Here is a 19105-nt window from a genome sequence, read left to right on the forward strand (position 1 = left end):
TGTCCAATCCATACTTCAACACAATGGCTTGAAAGCTGCTTCATTATATTAAAATACTCCCACAAGAAACACACATCTAGAAGAAACAGAGTTCGAGAAGAACAGTGTCACAAAATGGCCGCTCGCAAAAAAACAACTAAACCATCGATTCCGTATAGCCGCTGGACAGACGGATTAAAAATCACATTATAACAAATTCCATTTCAAGTAAAAAGGCAATACAACCAACAACCCCCCCCCCCCCTCCCCGTTCTGCCATAGGCTGTGATATTAAAAAGCAATCAGTAGCTTTTGAAATACAACACCATTTCCCTTGTCTTTATGATCTGTAGATGACAGAGAGAGTTCAGTGAGAGAGAATGAAGCTGAGCAGGAAACACCCATATCCACAGGGACACATAGACCTGCTCAAATCAAATCCAGCTATTCAATCAAACAAGCAATACTCTTCAGATAAATGCTCACTTCATTGTTCTGTCTCAACATGGGTAGAAGAGATTAGATAGGTGATCTCCTGTGGTTCCCAGTCGACAAACAAGGGTACAAAGCTTAGCCAGTTTACTGGTATTTCTTTCACTTGGATCGTCCACTCTGTAACAATTGGCACTTTTTTCCAATGAGTCTGGAAGGAGCCAGTCTGTATAGTGACAACTAGGGTTCAAGTAACTGAACAGCAACCTGCTAACACAGTGCTAACACTTCCTGGAATGAGGAACGAGGAAACAGTACACCCCGCCAGCTCTGCCTGGATGGCTTTACAGTTGGCCTTTCCTCTTCTCTCCTGTCTCGTCCTCTACTCTCCTGTCTTTCCATTTCCCATCCAATTAGCCTCTAATTTTAGGGGTGGAGGAAAGAGAGAGAGCCTCGCCAGACAGCGAGGGTACAATTAAATCTCTGAGATATGAGACAGCGGAGCCACAGTACGCCGTGCCTCATTAGGCGCATCATCTAGTGATCATTAATTATCTTGATTAAACATGTTAGGTATTGAAAGGCATGCGAGGGGGCAAAGAGACTAACACCCTTCGGTTTTCCACGTATCCACTCTGCAGTGCCACCCTGCCCCCTCCCCCCTCCCCACAGTCCCTCCACCCCTCAGTCCACGTATGCTTAATCTGATCCTTGAGAAGGCTGTGAGGGAGCAGAGGGGGCCCAAACAGTGAGTATAATATCAGAGAATACCATGGTATCCTACTGTGTTGTGTATCCAGTCTTCTGGTGCCACCTCTGCCCCCTCTCCCCTCGGTCCAGGCATCACTGATAGCCCAGTGGTCTGCTGCGTAACATCGGTGTAAAACAACCCTTAAACAACCCCCCAGTACCCACTGTGTAATCGAATGCACACAAACACACAGGCCAAAGCACAGACTCACACATCTAAACACACACGAACATACACACACCCTGTCATATACTACTCTGTGCCATGTCCTATACTTCTGTCAGTATTCATTCTGTATCTTAGTAATGTGACTACTTTGAACAGAACTATTGATCACAACCGTGTTCTAGATTTTGCACTGCAGTTTATGTTTATAGTTATTCTATACATCTAGTGCTTGTCTAGCTGGTTTTAGATGGAAGCTGGGATATTGATAGCAGGGAAAGAGATTCTACAATTCTACTAGTTGGGGAGTGTGAGGAGGGGGTATTAAGCCAATCAGAGTGTAAGGAGGGGATATTAAGCCAATCAGAGAGCACTACTGCCATGGGGATGGGATTTAGTGGGTGGGCCATGAGCAGGGCTGATAGCCAATACAGTCAACAACAGTGGGCGGGGCATATTTTTTACCGAATCAGTGACGAGGTGGAAAGGGGGAGCTGAGATTGAGGTGTTCCTGATTGGAGAGGAGGAGCCCTGAGTGAGAGAGGGGGGGATTCTGTGCAAACTCAAAGAGAACGTTTCAGACAGCAAGAAACAAACTTGTACAGTTCAAGAATAGAGAGGCAAACATGTTGTTCAGAGAAAATAAATACATAAATAAACAACAATACAGTTGGATATACTAACGATCGCCAATGAGGGCACAGAACAGCAGCCTGTGAAAAGGGGGGAGCAGGGTACACCGAGAGGTCAAAGGTCAACCCTGGGGTTATATAGGGACTAAAGGTCATGACCTCTCACAACGTTGGCATGTATTGAACTGCACATGCTACTGTCTGTATTAAGTAGCAGTAGTAAGTATAAACAAGGCAGCCTTTAAGGCAAGTACACATGGTTGAAGTAGGTTGAAAACCTTCCATCCTGTCTCAGCAGGAGCTTGGAAATGCCCAAATGGCTGTAGTAAAATCTCCAACACAACAGATGTATCAGACAGAGTATGTTTCATACTATAGTGAGAAGCCTTTTTAACAAAGCAACGGAAAATAAACCAATTTCTATAGACATAGAGACAGCATTAGCGGCGTACAATAAATCAAACCCATGACATTATCGTGTGCTTTGAGTGATCTCTGAGGTCTCTACTCTATACCCATAGGGCCCCTGCTCCCCTTCCCTTTAAAACAATCAACGAAACAAAATAAATGAGAAAGATGGATATACAGAAATGTACATTATATAGCAACACCTGAAAATTAAGAGAAGCTGAGTGAATGTGTAAAAGCAACATACAGTAAATGGCAGAGTATAATGAAACCAATATGATAGCCATGAGATGAGCACTGATGCGCCATCTTGTTTCTTAATGAGAGGGTCCGATAACAACTGCATTCTTTCTCATCTTCCCTTTTCTTATATCGACCTCCCTCCCCACCCTCCCACCCCACCCTCCCTCACTCCTCTCTTCTTCTATCCCTCTCTGTCAGACCTCATCCTCTACAAATCTTCCAATCATTGATCACTGTCTGTCTTATGAAAACATTCACATTTTCCTTTCAATATCTGCTCCTTTTCATTTCCCCACTCTCACCTCCCTCTCTCTCTCTGCTCTCGCTATATCTCTCATCCCTCCCTCTCTCTGCTCTCACTATATTTCTCCTCCCGCTCTCTCTTTCTCTCTCTCCCTCTCTCCTTTTGTCTGTGCTCCTATTCTGTTATCTCCCCTGTTTCTAAATTCTGTCTTCCCCCAAAAATAGCTCTTATCAATTTCCTCATCTGACTCTTTCTTAGATCCTGCGTTCTAAACGCGAGAGCCAATGGCAACGCTAGCCCCGCCCCCAAGCTTATGCCCCCAAGCTGGTTATTGGTGGACCAGTGAGATGGATGTGTGGTAGGATAAGGCATACCCTGCCCTCTCCTTCAGTTTCATATCAGTAATGCCGTCTTTGGACACCAGTTTGTTAAATACGAGAATCCCGATAACCATGTTAACCTGTCAGAGAGAAAAGAGAGATGTGAACAAAGCAGCCAGATACAGAGAAAAACTCTTAGTCATTCAGACCATATAGCTACAACCAATCTGTCTGTGAGACTACAGAAATGATAGAGTATGATACATGCATGTGAATTATGTCACTCCCACACATAAACACAATAGCTTTACATATCAAACCTTCAGTATATATATAAAGTTGTAACTGCTAAGTCAAGGTAATAACATGTAGTTAGTCAAGTGGTAGCAATCTTGCACATAGGGTCCATTGATGACTATACATGGTTGATGAAGATAGTTAAGTTAGTTAAGATAATGTACAATCTATTGACTGGCTAAAACCAATAGTAGTATGTAGTATGTTGACTGCATTAAGCCAAAATGGTAAGTTTATGTTTAGGGCAAGATAAGTGTTACAGTATCTAACTTATTTCTGTGGCTAAATGTTCATCTCAGATCAGTAAAGCAAGAAAGGTTTCTCAGACAAATTGAGGCTGAGACAGAGAGATAGGAAGTACCAAAACTACAGCGGCAGCCGGTCCCACGAACGCATAAAGTAGACCCCCTTCCAGAGACAGCCAACAGCTGAGAGAGAAAGAGGAAGAGAGGGAGGAGGAGGAAATGAAAAAGGCAGGAAGAGAGAGTGACACCCAGAGCAGGTGAGAAGGAAGGAGAAAGACAGATGAAAAGAAAGAAAGATGGCATGAGAAAAGGGGTAGAGCGAGGAGAGGAAGAGGTCAAGTCAGCTACCAGCAGTCAGGTCACACAAATACAACCCCCAAGTATAAGGATTCTATATCACATGTCTTAAATGCTCTTTAAACAGTTAACTAATCCAATATGGAAAGGTTTAGAAAAAGAAAGAGATATAGAGGTACACAGAAAGAAAGATACAGAGAGAGAGAGAGACAGAATTACACTTGTCTAGACAAAGGGAGACACAAAGCAACAATATCAGGGATAGCAGACTCACTAGTTGACGGTGCCATATCCCTTAGCTTTGGTGAAACCCACAGAGACTGCCACAACCAGAGCAGGTAGACCTAAGGAGGAGGAGGGTGAGTACTGGGTAGGGATGGGACGGACACACAGATGGACAGACAGAGAAACAGATAAAACTGCCCCCCCCCCCTGCCCCCAGCATCCTCACCCCAGCCCAGACACAGGAATCGCTTGCGGATGATGCGGTTCCTCAGCCGGCCAGTCACGGCCATGTATGACTGCCACGCCTCTGTCAGAACCCAACAGAACGACGACAGGAAGAAGAAATGCAGGAAAGCAGCGACCAGCGTGCAGATCACCTGAGAGAGGGAGAGAACACAAGATAGGAAGAGAGGGACAGAGAGGGAGGGAGAAAGAGAACAAGAGGGGGAGAAAGAAGGAGAGTGTGAGGGGGGTTGAAAGGGAACAGGGAAGAGAAGAAGAGATGGAGGGATGTAAGTAAAGCATCTTTACAAGACCTTGAGAGAGTACGTGGTGAGATACAGCTTGTTCACTGGCTCTTACCTTGTTCCGTGTCTGCGTCTGACCAATGAGGATGAGGGCGTTGGAGGAGATGATGGAGAGGCAGAAGTTGATGAGGATGACGGAGCGCTCGGAGCGAATGTACCTGAGGAGAGACAACATGTTGAGGGGTCCACACCTTTCCCAATTGACCGTCAACCATCAACAACTACACCCATACTTCCTTCACTTAAACGGTTCAAAAGCTCTAGCCTTTTTACATATCAAGCCAACCTGAACCGCACTATGTTGGCTCAAATTTAGTCCACTTTGTCCTTTCCAGCACGGTTCAAGCAACTATGGAGGATGTGTAACCAAACCAGCCTAATACAGGTCAGCTGGGCATAGTAACTACTCAGATACCACTAGAAACAAAAGACCAGAGTTAATGTGTTCTCACCTCCAGACCGACACATAGATGATGACGAGGAGCAGCAAGGTGAGAGAGGAGACTCCACAGCCCACCATCAGCGTCACAGAGGGAAGCTGCATTTTATCCATGTTCTGCAGGAGACACACATACAGTCAACACACAGACTGTTAGGACTGTAAAGAAATGTAAAGAAGCTGTCTTCTTCTCCTTATTTTGGAAAAGATTCTTTCTTCCACTCTCCTGGTTCAGGACTGCAAAGCTAAAACAGCCACACAGCCACATACACAGGACCCCCCCCCCCCCCCCCCACACACACACACACACACCCAGTGCCATACACAGAGGTAGGTATATCTGGTATCTGATAAAGAGAGCAGGGAGCTGGAGAGAGGCTGGCAGACAGGCTGCTGTTTGGGCCTTGGCTGGATATGGAGAGCAAGGTGACTCCAAGGTGAATCACTACACAGATTCTTAGCTGAAAGCCATGAAGCACATTTTGACAGATTATAAAGTCAGACGTGTAGTCTGATTCAGCCAGATTCAAACAATCTACTATGAAACACAGCAAGATAATCAAAACCTCCTGTAAAAGCATCGACAACAACAGGTCGCCATCTCCATGGTCCCTCAGCAGCCATTATCTTAGTTGCCATGGTGATGCAGGATGTCGGTAAGTTAGCGTGGCAGCAGCAGTGAGGGAAGGAAGGCTGCAGCATACCACTGACCCTGTGGCTGCTTTATGCATCTCACTGGTGTGTGTGTGTCTGTGTGTTTAAGAGCGTGCGTGTGTGTATTTCTGACACAATTCCCAGACTTGACTCATACATGCTTAGCAGCACTGACTGACGAGTGTTCCCTGCTGTGGCCTGAACAGAGTGAAAGCATCTAGCTGGCAGACAGTGTATCTATCTGAGGGAGTAGTGCAGCCTGCAGGCTCCCATGCATGTCATCCTGGGCACTGGCATGCCACTCTCCCAACGCGGGCCAGACGTGGGTGTTGACTGCGTTCCTCAATATACCATTATGTGTTCTACACAGCAGTACTAACAGCGAGCCAAATACAACGTGTGGTTGTAACCTGTAGACTAGAGGATGTTCAAGAAGCCCATGTTCAGGAGTGTTGCTTAATGAAGTCTGCTTACTCTAGAAGACTAGCTTGATTAAACGTGTCATGTGTTCCAAAAGGAAGCATGTTCTAAGGGCAGCTGTCTTTGCTAAGGTTTGTTAGAGGTGGTGTTGGGGGGTGTATGTAGGTGAATGGGTCTAATGGGAAGGGATAGGGATGGAGGGTTGGGGTGCAGGGGGGGTTGAGGTGGTGTTGGGGTAGCTAGAGGTGAGATGCAGGTGGAAGGGAGAGCGTCAGTCTTATAACAGGGATATGGGGGTAGAAGAGGAGGGGCGTCTATTCTATGGTTGTGCATTCCACCCTCAAGCAGAAGATAATTGGAGTTTATAGTCTGTCTTGTTTCCAGGTTTGATGTGTGATAGAGGGCCAAATTAATTAAATCCTTTGATTAATCTGCACTGCGGTGAGTTCCCCTCTCTCTCTCTGTCTGAAGGAAAAAGATTATGAGTGCAGCCGAATGGAACAATGTCCGCTGAGACCGAGTAACTCTTACAGCCCTCTCTGTCTCCACTAATGGCAGCGCAGGGATGTGGGATGTGAATTGCGTACAGTGCAATCGCCTAGTGAGAGAGAGACAGAGACTTCCCATCCGGAAGAGGCTACACTATCCCAGAGTTTACCTAAAACTGCCTTCAGAAAGAGAGCATATACAGTCAGAAGAAGTTTACATACACTTAGGTTGGAGTCATGAAAACTCGTTTTTCAACCACTCCACACATTTCTTGTTAACAAACTAAAGTTTTGGCAAAATCGGTTAGGACATCTACTTTGTGCATGACGCAAGTAATTTTTCCAACAATTGTTTACAGACAGATTATTTCACTTATAATTCATTGTATCACAATTCCAGTGGGTCAGAAGTTTACATACACTAAGTTGACTGTGCCTTTAAACAGCTTGGAAAATTCCAGAAAATTATGTCATGGCTTTAGAAGCTTCTGATTGGCTAATTGAAATAATTTGAGTCAATTGGAGGTGTACCTGTGGATGTATTTCAAGGCCTACCTTCAAACTCATTGCCTCCTTACTTGACATCATGGGAAAATCAAAAGAAATCAGCCAAGAATTTTTTTGGGGACCTCCACAAGTCTGGTTCATCCTTGGGAGCAATTTCCAAACGCCTGAAGGTACCACGTTCATCTGTACAAACAATAGTACGCTAGTATAAACACCATGGGCCCAAGCAGCTGTTATACCGCTCAGGAAGGAGACGCGTTCTGTCTCCTAGAGATGAACGTACTTTGGTGCGAAAACTGCAAATCAATCCCAGAACAACAGCAAAGGACCTTGTGAAGTTGCTGGAGGAAACAGGTACAAAAGTATCTATATCCACAGTAAAAATGAGTTCTATATCGACATAACCTGAAAGGCCGCTCAGCAAGGAAGAAGCCACTGCTCCAAAACCGCCATAAAAAAGCCAGGCTACGGTTTGCAACTGCACTTGTGGACAAATGTCATACTTTTTGGAGAAATGTCCTCTGGTCTAATGAAACAAAAATAGAACTGTTTGGCCATAATGACCATCGTTATGTTTGGAGGAAAAAGGGGGAGGCTTGCAAGCCGAAGGACAACATCCCAACCGCGAAGCACGTGGGTGGCAGCATCATGTTGTGGGGGTGCTTTGCTGCAGGAGGGACTGGTGCACTTCACAAAATAGATGGCTTCATGAGGAATGAAAATTATGTGGATATATTGAAGCAACATCTCAAGACATCAGTCAGGAAGTTAAAGCTTGGTCGCAAATGGATCTTCCAAATTGACAATGACACCAAACATACTTCCAAAGTTGTGGAAAATGGCTTAAGGACAACAAAGTCAAGGTATTGGAGTGGCCATCACAAAGCCCTGACCTCAATCCTATAGAAAATGTGTGGGCAGAACTGAAAAAGCGTGTGCAAGCAAGGAGGCCTACAAACCGGACTCAGTTACACCAGCTCTGTCAGGAGGAATGGGCCAAAGTTCACCCAACTTATTGTGGGAAGCTTGTGGAAGGCTACCCGAAACATTTGACCCAAGTTAAACAACTTAAAGGCAATGCTACCAAATACTAATTAAGTGTATGTAAACTTCTGACCCACTGGGAATGTGATGAAAGAAATAAAAGCTTAAATAAACAATTATCTCTACTACTATTCTGACATTTTCACATTCTTAAAATAAAATGGTGATCCTAACTGACCTAAGACAGGGAATGTTTACTCAGATTAAATGTCAGGAATTATGAAAGACTGAGGTTAAATGTATTTGGCTGAGGTGTATGTAAACTTCCGACTTCAACTGTACGTCTCTGAATGGCTAAATGGTGTTCTTGATTTGTTGGTTGCTGTCCTGTATCAATGCAGATATATAGGTATACATACAGTATCATCGTGTTAAAAGCTATCCAACACCATCAAGACATTCTGGGAATCACCATGGGAACAGTAGTTCAATGATACCTAGCCTGGGTGTGTCTAGTTTGTAGAGTCAGACTAACAGGCTTTGATTATGACCTTTCACTGAACTCTGTATCTGACTGTATATGACTCAAACCCAAGTAGGATAGCTTCTAAATGAACATGAATCCATGAATGAGTCTACAGCATGAGGAACAGTCTCTCTGATATAATGGGAAACACAAAGCTGTTCTGTGGTTCTGTTGAGTTAGTTGATCTATGTCTTACTATCTAGAGGCCTACTATGGGTTACGTGGTCAAAGGCAGGTCTGTAGGTGTGTGAACTGCGTACTCACAGACCCATGAGACATTCTAACAAAGAGTTGTCTGTCTCTCATACACACACACACACACACACACACACACACACACACACACACACACACACACACACACACACACACACACACACACACACACACACACACACACACACACACACACACACACACACACACACACACACACACACACACACACACACACACACACACACACACATTCATCCTATTCCCAAAAACACAAGCCTGCTGGGTTCAGGTTTGAGCCTTTTGATAAGACTGCAGTGAATTTCTCTCTCTCTCTTTCCTTCTACAGCCTGCAGCTGAGTAGGACTGACTGAACGTGGTAACATTACAGAAGACAGGAGAGGTGAGATGAAGAGAGTGAGTGATAAAGGGGCGGGACAGAGACCTACTATGTGGAGAGAGAGAGAGAGAGAGAGAGAGAGAAAGAGGAGAGAGAGAGCGCAAGAGAGAGGGAGGGAGAGAGAGAGAGAGAGAGAGAGAGAGAGAGAGAGAGAGAGAGAGAGAGAGAGAGAGAGAGAGAGAGAGAGAGAGAGAGGGGCAGAGAAAGCAGCAGAGGAAAAGGATGTGGGAAAATGACTAAGCAGGAGTGAGAGGGAGAGGGGATAAAGGGGTAGAAGAGAGACAGTGAGAGACTGGGTGTTTGTCATTCTGGGGCTGTATGAGGCTAGCTGCAGACAGAGGAGAGGGGCTGCACCATTCAGAATGTGGCAAGTGTTGCTGCGGGAATAATTAGCTAGTTCAATATCCATGGCTGTCTCACAACCCTACTAGCATGGCAGGAGGGAAGAAGGGAGGGAGAAGAGGAAAGAGAGGGAGGGGAGAGGAATGGGAGTGCCCTTCTCTCCTGGCACAGTACTAGGTGAATATAATTGCCACAATATGCTTCCCTTAGGGCATCTAAAAGCCCCCAGACAGCGACACTGCTGTGAAACGGCCTGTTGAGTGCACAGGTAGAGAGGGGGATGAATAGAGGTAGAGAGATGGAAGGAGGAATGAGGGGGAGGATAACACTGTGTCCGGCCAGGGAGAAGCAGCAATCACTTGCGGAGTGCTATTAACACATGATGCTACTACGACTGCTGCCCATCGCACAGGCACACGCCAAATAAACAGTGTGTGTGTGTGTGTGTGTGTGTGTGTGTGTGTGTGTGTGTGTGTGTGTGTGTGTGTGTGTGTGTGTGTGTGTGTGTGTGTGTGTGTGTGTGTGTGTGTGTGTGTGTAACTGTATGCATGTGTGCAGCTGTGTGTAATAAGGATAGCAACTGCTTCTGTGTGTGTATAGCATGTGATGATCTGTAAACATCTTGCAGAGGTGCACAAACACACACACACACACACACACACAAACACACACTTCCAAGATCATCCCCCCTTGGCTGAATAATCGTAGCTCTAGGATGGACGAGGGGAAGACAGAGGGAGTGTGAGAGAGGGAGAAGAGTGAGAGAGACAGAGATGGAGAAGAGAGAGATACAGAACATCAAGCGCACAGCTGCAGATTCTCAGGGCGAAGGAAAGTGTTTATTTGCTTTCCTAAGACCCATCAAATCAAGCTTGTCCATTGCTTGCAGGTGCACATTTTCTCATCCCCATCCCCTCCTTTTGATGTAGCATTTTGGAACCGCCATATAAAAACCACATGCATATCTAAAACGAGTAAATGTTGCATCTGTCTGAATATTTTGGCCCAGGAGTGGTAAATGAATGGTATTCCATCCCCCCCTTCATCCATCCATCCGTTCTTCCCTTCCCTCTATCTAGGCGTTCTTCCCTTCCCTCTATCTAGGCCACACAGCACAAAGGCTGTGGTGGTGAATTAGTATAGGGTCTTCTATTGCTTTAAGAGCCATCGGTGCCGTCCATGCTGTTACCAGGGCAACTAGTGAACAACTGCTTCAGAGGCAGTTTCCAGTCTAATAATAACTAATCGCTCAGAATGAACACTTCCTCACAATGACAGTACTGGGCTTTTCATCTCCCCTCAGAAACTGGGCCACGTTTGAGCGGTTTGAGCCATCACTGGAATTCTGCAGGGTTTGGTAAAGATATTGTCATATTAACACACCTATTTATCTCCAGCTGGAATCAAATACTGATTATCTATGATTTGTTCTGTTATTTTAGCCCCATTTTATGTTATTGCATCATTGGAGAATATTTAGGCAGCATGCATGGAGCATAGCAGCATTCCAATGGAGACATGTGCAGGAAAATATTATTTAATTTGTCAAAATGCTGGAATAATATGTTATTATGTTACATTGGACAGGTTCACATGAAATATGCAAGGATTCTGAACATGATTATAATAATAGCTAATCTAAAACCCTAAAAGAAATGTTTCACATAGCCTAACAATTTCTTATTCAGCATGTAATGTGTGCAAATCAATAGTCAACACGGTCATTTTGCAGTTGGAATATATAAACTGAAAGTACCTCGACTAAAATGTGTCATGTCGACACAAATCTCCCTTTTCTGCTCGGTGGGACGACTTGAAAGATGCCCAAATTCTTTATTTGAGAACACACAGAGCACTTGCTGAATGGCATCTGCATGTCGCAAGCGAGAGAGGAGAGAGAGAGAGAGGGCGGGCGCGCGCGAGGGCTCTGTTGATACCGAATGGCAATGACGCCCTTTTCCACTAAACCCGTGAGATACATACACAAGCACCTCGATTCGGATACCCTAACATAAAAGAATGAAGGAAGTTGTCGGACTTACCATGTCAGGATTTAGCCGTGCTAAAATGGCGAAGGTAGAGAGTCTGTCACACACGCATTTGGTGCTGAATGAGTCGACAGGCACGGCTCTGCAGCCCCTGGCAGACCACGATCCAAGCAGCGATGAGCTGCGGGAAAAGAGAGAGAGAGCGCTGCGGTGAATTAAAACGGGTGAAAGCTAGTCAAATCCCCCACCGCGTTACAGACACCAGCTATTTAATTCCAAATCCCCTTTAAATCTCCGCGGTTAGCGAGCAAGAGCGCAGAAAACGCAGTGAAAATGGGGATGAAAGGTTATCTGTGAGCCAGACGCCGTGCTGCTCAGGTTTCTGCTTGGCCAGGTTATTGCAATATAGAGTTGGAATTCAGAAATGACCCAAAAACAAACAATAGCAAGAGGGTTATAACAACAACAATAATAATAATAATGCAAATCTAAGTTATTATTGAATCTCATTATTTTCCCTAGATTTAGAATGCGTTATTGGTGGAACAATTTAAAAGCTAAAGAGATCATATTTGTGTACCTAATATACAATTAATCAGCTGGAAAACATTTTGTATTGTGTGAACCCATTTTACAGTACTTCATGTGGCTGTAATGCCATCCAACTTCCATTTACAGGTAAATAGGTTTTTGATGGCCTGGTCTAGGCCTTTGTTGTAGCGTACTGGACCATACATCAACAATAACTGCAATTCAAACCCAATAAGAAAGCACTTTAAATACATATGTAGTTTACTTTTTTGTTATATTGTTAACCATTCTTTAGTTGAGCGTATTAATCAAAACGTGAATTCTGAGTGTTGACTGAACTTTGACAGATACCATGTTTTTCTAAGTCTTAATTACCCTAAATGGACCAGGCTAAATCCACACCACTTTGTCACTCACTGTTTATGGGATTGACTAAACTTTTACCCACTTTTACTATAAAGCATTACTACCAATTCTAAAGTTTTAATTAACATTCAAAAACAATATTGCTGAACAGCTTAGCGTGGAGTTCATGGGGAGCCTTCCACTCTAGACGTCTTGCTTGTAGGCCTCTTCCCTCATTTAATGGGGTATTCTCAGTGGCCAGTGACGTTGCTTTGCCAATATGCTGTCCACTGCAATGTGGTGCTGAACTCCAAATATCAGAAACCATATTTTCCCACTATGCATGGTGCTGAAATGTCAGATCGCAACTATTTCATTGTTGTTTACAACATCAGACCTTCCACAAGTGGCTAAGTTACCACACAGCTGTTCTAAAACCCTGCCAAAGGCTCAGTTTTAGTCCTCTCTTCATATCGGTCTGACTGCAGGTGCACAGAGAATGACCCAATCGTTGTTGGTTCCTCATGTCTTCATGGGAGTTGTGTGTTTCTCTCTCCCATGGCACAGTGATGCTGGATGGTACATTGGTGATGTCACACTCCATCCATCTCAAGTTAGCCCTTACATCCTCTTCCCAAACAGAGTGGTCCCCAAAGGGACTCATCAAGACGGGGGGAACATGGTCTCCTGCAGGTCTCTGGGGCTAGTGGCACCAGGAACACACAGCAGCCCGCAGGGTTTTAACCAACCAACAAATCAACAAAACAGTGACAGCCTGGGACTGTGCCTCAGCAGACCTGGGTTCAAATTGTAGTGTTCTTTCCAATACTTCGAAGCATTTATTTGCTTCAGTCTGGAGAGCCCGATGGGCAGGGTTTGCACTGTGTTGATTATACCAGTGGTTCCGTTGCGCTAAGCAGGCTCAATCAAGAGCAGATGAAGTATTTGAAAGAAACCCAATACTATTTGAACCCAGGTCTGTACCTCAGGGCCAAAGACATCATCACAACACACCACGGCCTCCAACAGGGTTACCCACAGTGCACCAGGGCCACCTCACAGCAGTCCCTGATAGGGTTACTCATGGTGCATATGGTTGGAGAGTGCTAAGAGGTGAAAAACATGACGAGCAGAGAGAGTGAGAGAGAGAGAGACAGAGAGAGTAGTACAGTCGTGTAGCCCCAGGAGTAGGCTCAGTGCTAACATTAGCACATCACCCTAACAGAAATCCAATATTATAACTCAGCACAGAGTCTCTGTGGATGACACGATTAGGCCGCTCTCCCAACCACACAACACACACACACACACACACACACACACACACACACACACACACACACACACACACACACACACACACACACACACACACACACACACACACACACACACACACACACACACACACACACACACACACACACACAGGCCTCACCGCGGTCTAATGGGATAATTTGGGTGGCGGTCCAGCAGCACTGCATGTGTGAACGGTCCCTGCCAACAACAGGCCAGGACCACATGAATGAATGGGACAGCAGGGCCTGCCTGACCGCTACAACATCCCAGGCATCCCTGGGTTAAAATACTATTAGAAATATTTTAAATAAATAAGCTTAGAGTTTGCTCTAGTCTGCCTACAGAGCCAAATGGGCAGGGTTGGCAACTTTTCCGACATTTCTATTGGTTCCATTTTAAGGGATAGGGTCTAGTTTCCTGAATTTCCGCCTGACTAACGTGCCAAAAGTAAAGTGCCTGTTACTCAGGCCCAGAACCCAGGAAATGCATATAATTGGTAGCATTGGATAGAAAACACTTTGATGTTTCTAAAACTGTTAAAATAATGTCTGAGTCTATAACAGAATTGATATGGTAGGCACAAATCCGAAGAAAATCCAACCTGAAGTTGTTGTTTTTTAGCTGGAAACCTATTGTTTCTGTGTAAATCCGTCTCCCATATTGCAATTCCTGTGGCTTCCACTAGATGTCAACAGTCTTTATTCAAGGTTTCAGGCTTGTTTTTGAAAAACAAGCAAGAATTTTGAGTTTTGGTGAGAAGAGCACCTGAACAATATCAGTCTTTCGGCGTGCCAGGGAGAGGGTGCACGCTTACTAATTTTCCTTTCCTATTGAACATACTACTTTCCGTATGAAATATTATAGTTTATTTACATTTTGGAATACCTGAGGATGAAATAGAAATGTTTGACTTGTTTGAATGAAGTTTAGTGGTAGCTGTTTGGACTCCTTTGTCTGCATGTTGAACGAGTGGATTACTGAAATCGATGGCGCCAACTAAACAGACTTTTTGGGATATAAAGAAGGATTTTATCTAACAAAACGACCATTCATGTTGTAGCTGGGACCCTTGGGATTGCAAACAGAGGAAGATCTTCAAAAGTAAGTGATTTATTTAATTGCTATTTGATATTTTATGAAGCCTGTGCTGGGTGAAAAATATGTTGATGTGGGGCACCGTCCTCAGACAATCGCATGGTATGCTTTCGCCTTGAAGCCTATTTGAAATCGGACAACAGAGTTAGATTAACAAGAATTTAAGGTTTTAAATGATATACGATACTTGTATGTTCATGAATGTTTAATATTCCGATTATTTATTTGAATTGCGCACCCTCCAATTTCACCGGATGTTGTCGGCTGGTGTCCCGCCTATCCCTAAAAAGTTTTAAGCAAGACAAGCTCAATCAAGCCCAGGTGAAAATATTTGACATTATTTAAAAAATGGTTTAGTCTGGTACTATAACATCCAGCGATGGAAATCATAATGAATTATGTATTAACTAAAACCAACAGAGAGATTAAAGAACAGGGGAAGCTAAATTCAATAAGAAACAAACTGTAAAGAGAACAAATCAGATTGTGGGTTTCTAAAGAAGCGGAGGTGGGTGAGGAGAGATAAGGTAGAGAGGGTAACTGGGCCAGGTCAGGAGCAGGTTGACGTTTATTATTAGGAATCTTGCCCTGAAGCAGAACTGAGCGATTTCCACTAGATGGGCCAACTGCAAAGTCAAAATTGGCTGTATCGTAAAATATATATATATATATTTTTTTAGCTTTTTGGTCTTAACATAAGATTAGGGTTAGACATTAGGGTCAGCAGTGTAGTTAAAGTTAGAGTTAAGGTTAGGGTTAGGTTTAAAATCAGATTTTATTACTTTGTGGCTGTACCAGCTAGTGACCTCTCTGCAGAGCTGCCTCCAGGGCAAGATTCATTACAATAAATGCCAACCTGCAGGCCAGGATGGCAACACTGCTGTTGTTATTGATCCCCCGCCCCAGACCGAAGTGAGAGCCCTAGGAGAGAAGACCACCTGTCTCACACCCGCTTGCCTCTCCCTCTCTCACAGCCCTTATCAACAAGACACCACCATGACAAGGACACCTCCTCACATTTCAATTTCTTTCCCAAAGATTAACTCATTAATCATCGCTGCTGTCCAAGATGTATTTACATTTTGCTTAGAACATGTCACCCCCCTCCCCCTCCCTCGCCTCCCCCTTCTCTCCCCACACTCCCCAACATGGTGGGTGAAGCTAGATTAGATTTTGTTTTGTTCTCTCTCCCTCTCTCTCGCTCTGCCTCTCTATCCATCTTCCTATATCCTCTCGCATCCCTCTTGCTTTCTCTCAACCCTGTATCTCTCCTCTTCCCTCATTGTTCGGTCGTTCTTTCTCTCTCTCGGTCTACATTTCCCTGGTTCAACTTTTTAATGGCAAAAGATCACTCTGTTCTATACCTCGTCTCAGTAACACACTGTGCTTTCTACTCTCTCTTGCTCTTTCTCTCACTTGCACACATCTTCTCTCTCTCTCTCTCTCTCTCTCTCTCTCTCTCTCTCTCTCTCTCTCTCTCTCTCTCTCTCTCTCTCTCTCTCTCACTCACTCACTCACTCACTCACTCACTCACTCACTCACTCACTCACTCACTCACTCACTCACTCACTCACTCACTCACTCACTCACTCACTCACTCACTCACTCACTCACTCACTCACTCACTCACTCTCTCTCTCTCTCTCTCTCTGTTTTGGGTTTTAAAACAAAATGGTTACTGTAAGTGTATGAGGCATATGAAGAGTGTGTTAAATGGACCCACATTAGCTGTTCAGTTGAACTGTGCAACGCATTTCTCTCTCTCTCTCAATTCAATTCAATTCAATTCAATTCAAGGGGCTTTATTGGCATGGGAAACATGTGTTAACATTGCCAAAGCAAGTGAGGTAGGTAATATACAAAAGTCAAATAAACAATAAAAATGAACAGTAAACATTACACATACAGAAGTTTCAAAACAATAAAGACATTACAAATGTCATATTATATATATGCAGTGTTGTAACAATGTACAAATGGTTAAAGCACACAAGTTAAAATAAATAAACATAAATATGGGTTGTATTTACAGTGGTGTTTGTTCTTCACTGGTTGCCCTTTTCTTGTGGCAACAGGTCACAAATCTTGCTGCTGTGATGGCACACTGTGGAATTTCACCCAGTAGATATGGGAGTTTATCAAAATTGGATTTGTTTTCGAATTCTTTGTGGATCTGTGTAATCTGAGGGAAATATGTCTCTCTAATATGGTCATACATTGGGCAGGAGGTTAGGAAGTGCAGCTCAGTTTCCACCTCATTTTGTGGGCAGTGTGCACATAGCCTGTCTTCTCTTGAGAGCCATGTCTGCCTACGGCGGCCTTTCTCAATAGCAAGGCTATGCTCACTGAGTCTGTACATAGTCAAAGCTTTCCTTAAGTTTGGGTCAGTCACAGTGGTCAGGTATTCTGCCACTGTGTACTCTCTGTTTAGGGCCAAATAGCATTCTAGTTTGCTCTGTTTTTTTGTTAATTCTTTCCAATGTGTCAAGTAATTATCTTTTTGTTTTCTCATGATTTGGTTGGGTCTAATTGTGCTGTTGTCCTGGGGCTCTGTGGGGTGTGTTTGTGTTTGTGAACAGAGCCCTAGGACCAGCTTGCTTAGGGGACTCTTCTCCAGGTTCATCTCTCTGTAGGTGATGGCTTTGTTATGGAAGGTTTGGGAATCGCTTCCTTTTAGGTGGTTGTAGAATTTAACGGCTCTTTTCTGGATTTTGATAATTAGTGGGTATCGGCCTAATTCTGCTCTGCATGCATTATTTGGTGTTCTACGTTGTACACGGAGGATATTTTTGCAGAATTCTGCATGCAGAGTCTCAATTTGGTGTTTGTCCCATTTTGTGAAATCTTGGTTGGTGAGCGGACCCCAGACCTCACAACCATAAAGGGCAATGGGCTCTATGACTGATTCAAGTATTTTTAGCCAGATCCTAATTGGTATGTTGAAATTTATGTTCCTTTTGATGGCATAGAAGGCCCTTCTTGCCTTGTCTCTCAGATCGTTCACAGCTTTGTGGAAGTTACCTGTGGTGCTGATGTTTAGGCCGAGGTATGTATAGTTTTTTGTGTGCTCTAGGGCAACGGTGTCTAGATGGAATTTGTGGTCCTGGTGACTGGACCTTTTTTGGAACACCATTATTTTGGTCTTACTGAGATTTACTGTCAGGGCCCAGGTCTGACAGAATCTGTGCAGAAGATCTAGGTGCTGCTGTAGGCCCTCCTTGGTTGGTGACAGAAGCACCAGATCATCAGCAAACAGTAGACATTTGACTTCGGATTCTAGTAGGGTGAGACCGGGTGCTGCAGACTGTTCTAGTGCCCGCGCCAATTCGTTGATATATATGTTGAAGAGGGTTGGGCTTAAGCTGCATCCCTGTCTCACCCCACGACCCTGTGTGAAGAAATGTGTGTGTTTTTTGCCAATTTTAACCGCACACTTGTTGTTTGTGTACATGGATTTTATAATGTCGTATGTTTTACCCCCAACACCACTTTCCATCAATTTGTATAGCAGACCCTCATGCCAAATTGAGTCGAAGGCTTTTTTGAAATCAACAAAGCATGAGAAGACTTTGCCTTTGTTTTGGTTTGTTTGGTTGTCAATTAGGGTGTGTAGGGTGAATACATGGTCTGTTGTACGGTAATTTGGTAAAAAGCCAATTTGACATTTGCTCAGTACATTGTTTTCATTGAGGAAATGTACGAGTCTGCTGTTAATGATAATGCAGAGTATTTTCCCAAGGTTACTGTTGACGCATATTCCACGGTAGTTATTGGGGTCAAATTTGTCTCCACTTTTGTGGATTGGGGTGATCAGTCCTTGGTTCCAAATATTGGGGAAGATGCCAGAGCTAAGGACGATGTTAAAGAGTTTTAGTATAGCCAATTGGAATTTGTTGTCTGTATATTTGATCATTTCATTAAGGATACCATCAACACCACAGGCCTTTTTGGGTTTGAGGGTTTTTATTTTGTCCTGTAACTCATTCAAGGTAATTGGAGAATCCAATGGGTTCTGGTAGTCTTTAATAGTTGATTCTAGGATTTGTATTTGATCATGTATATGTTTTTGTTCTTTATTCTTTGTTATAGAGACAAAAAGATTGGAG

General features: G+C 44.0%; 1 protein-coding gene across 9 annotated transcripts in view; it reads right to left on the minus strand.

The window, feature by feature from the left end:
- The window catches only part of LOC139573491 (adhesion G protein-coupled receptor B1-like), a 98546-nt gene that overhangs the window by 11848 nt on the left and 67593 nt on the right, over positions 1-19105 (minus strand). For 7 of the 9 annotated variants that reach the window (XM_071396987.1, XM_071396985.1, XM_071396993.1 and 4 more), the window contains 7 exons: positions 11784-11910; positions 5218-5321; positions 4821-4923; positions 4465-4615; positions 4288-4357; positions 3833-3899; positions 3229-3314 (listed from right to left, as the gene is read on the minus strand). In XM_071396987.1, coding sequence (XP_071253088.1) covers positions 3229-3314; positions 3833-3899; positions 4288-4357; positions 4465-4615; positions 4821-4923; positions 5218-5321; positions 11784-11910 — 708 coding nt within the window. Of the gene's footprint in view, positions 1-1792; positions 1859-3228; positions 3315-3832; positions 3900-4287; positions 4358-4464; positions 4616-4820; positions 4924-5217; positions 5322-11783; positions 11911-19105 lie in introns of all 9 variants that reach the window. The other 2 variants (XM_071396988.1, XM_071396986.1) reach the window with 1 other exon arrangement.

The sequence above is a fragment of the Salvelinus alpinus genome, chromosome 4, assembly GCF_045679555.1.
Source record: "Salvelinus alpinus chromosome 4, SLU_Salpinus.1, whole genome shotgun sequence".
Classification (NCBI taxonomy): Eukaryota; Metazoa; Chordata; class Actinopteri; order Salmoniformes; family Salmonidae; genus Salvelinus; species Salvelinus alpinus.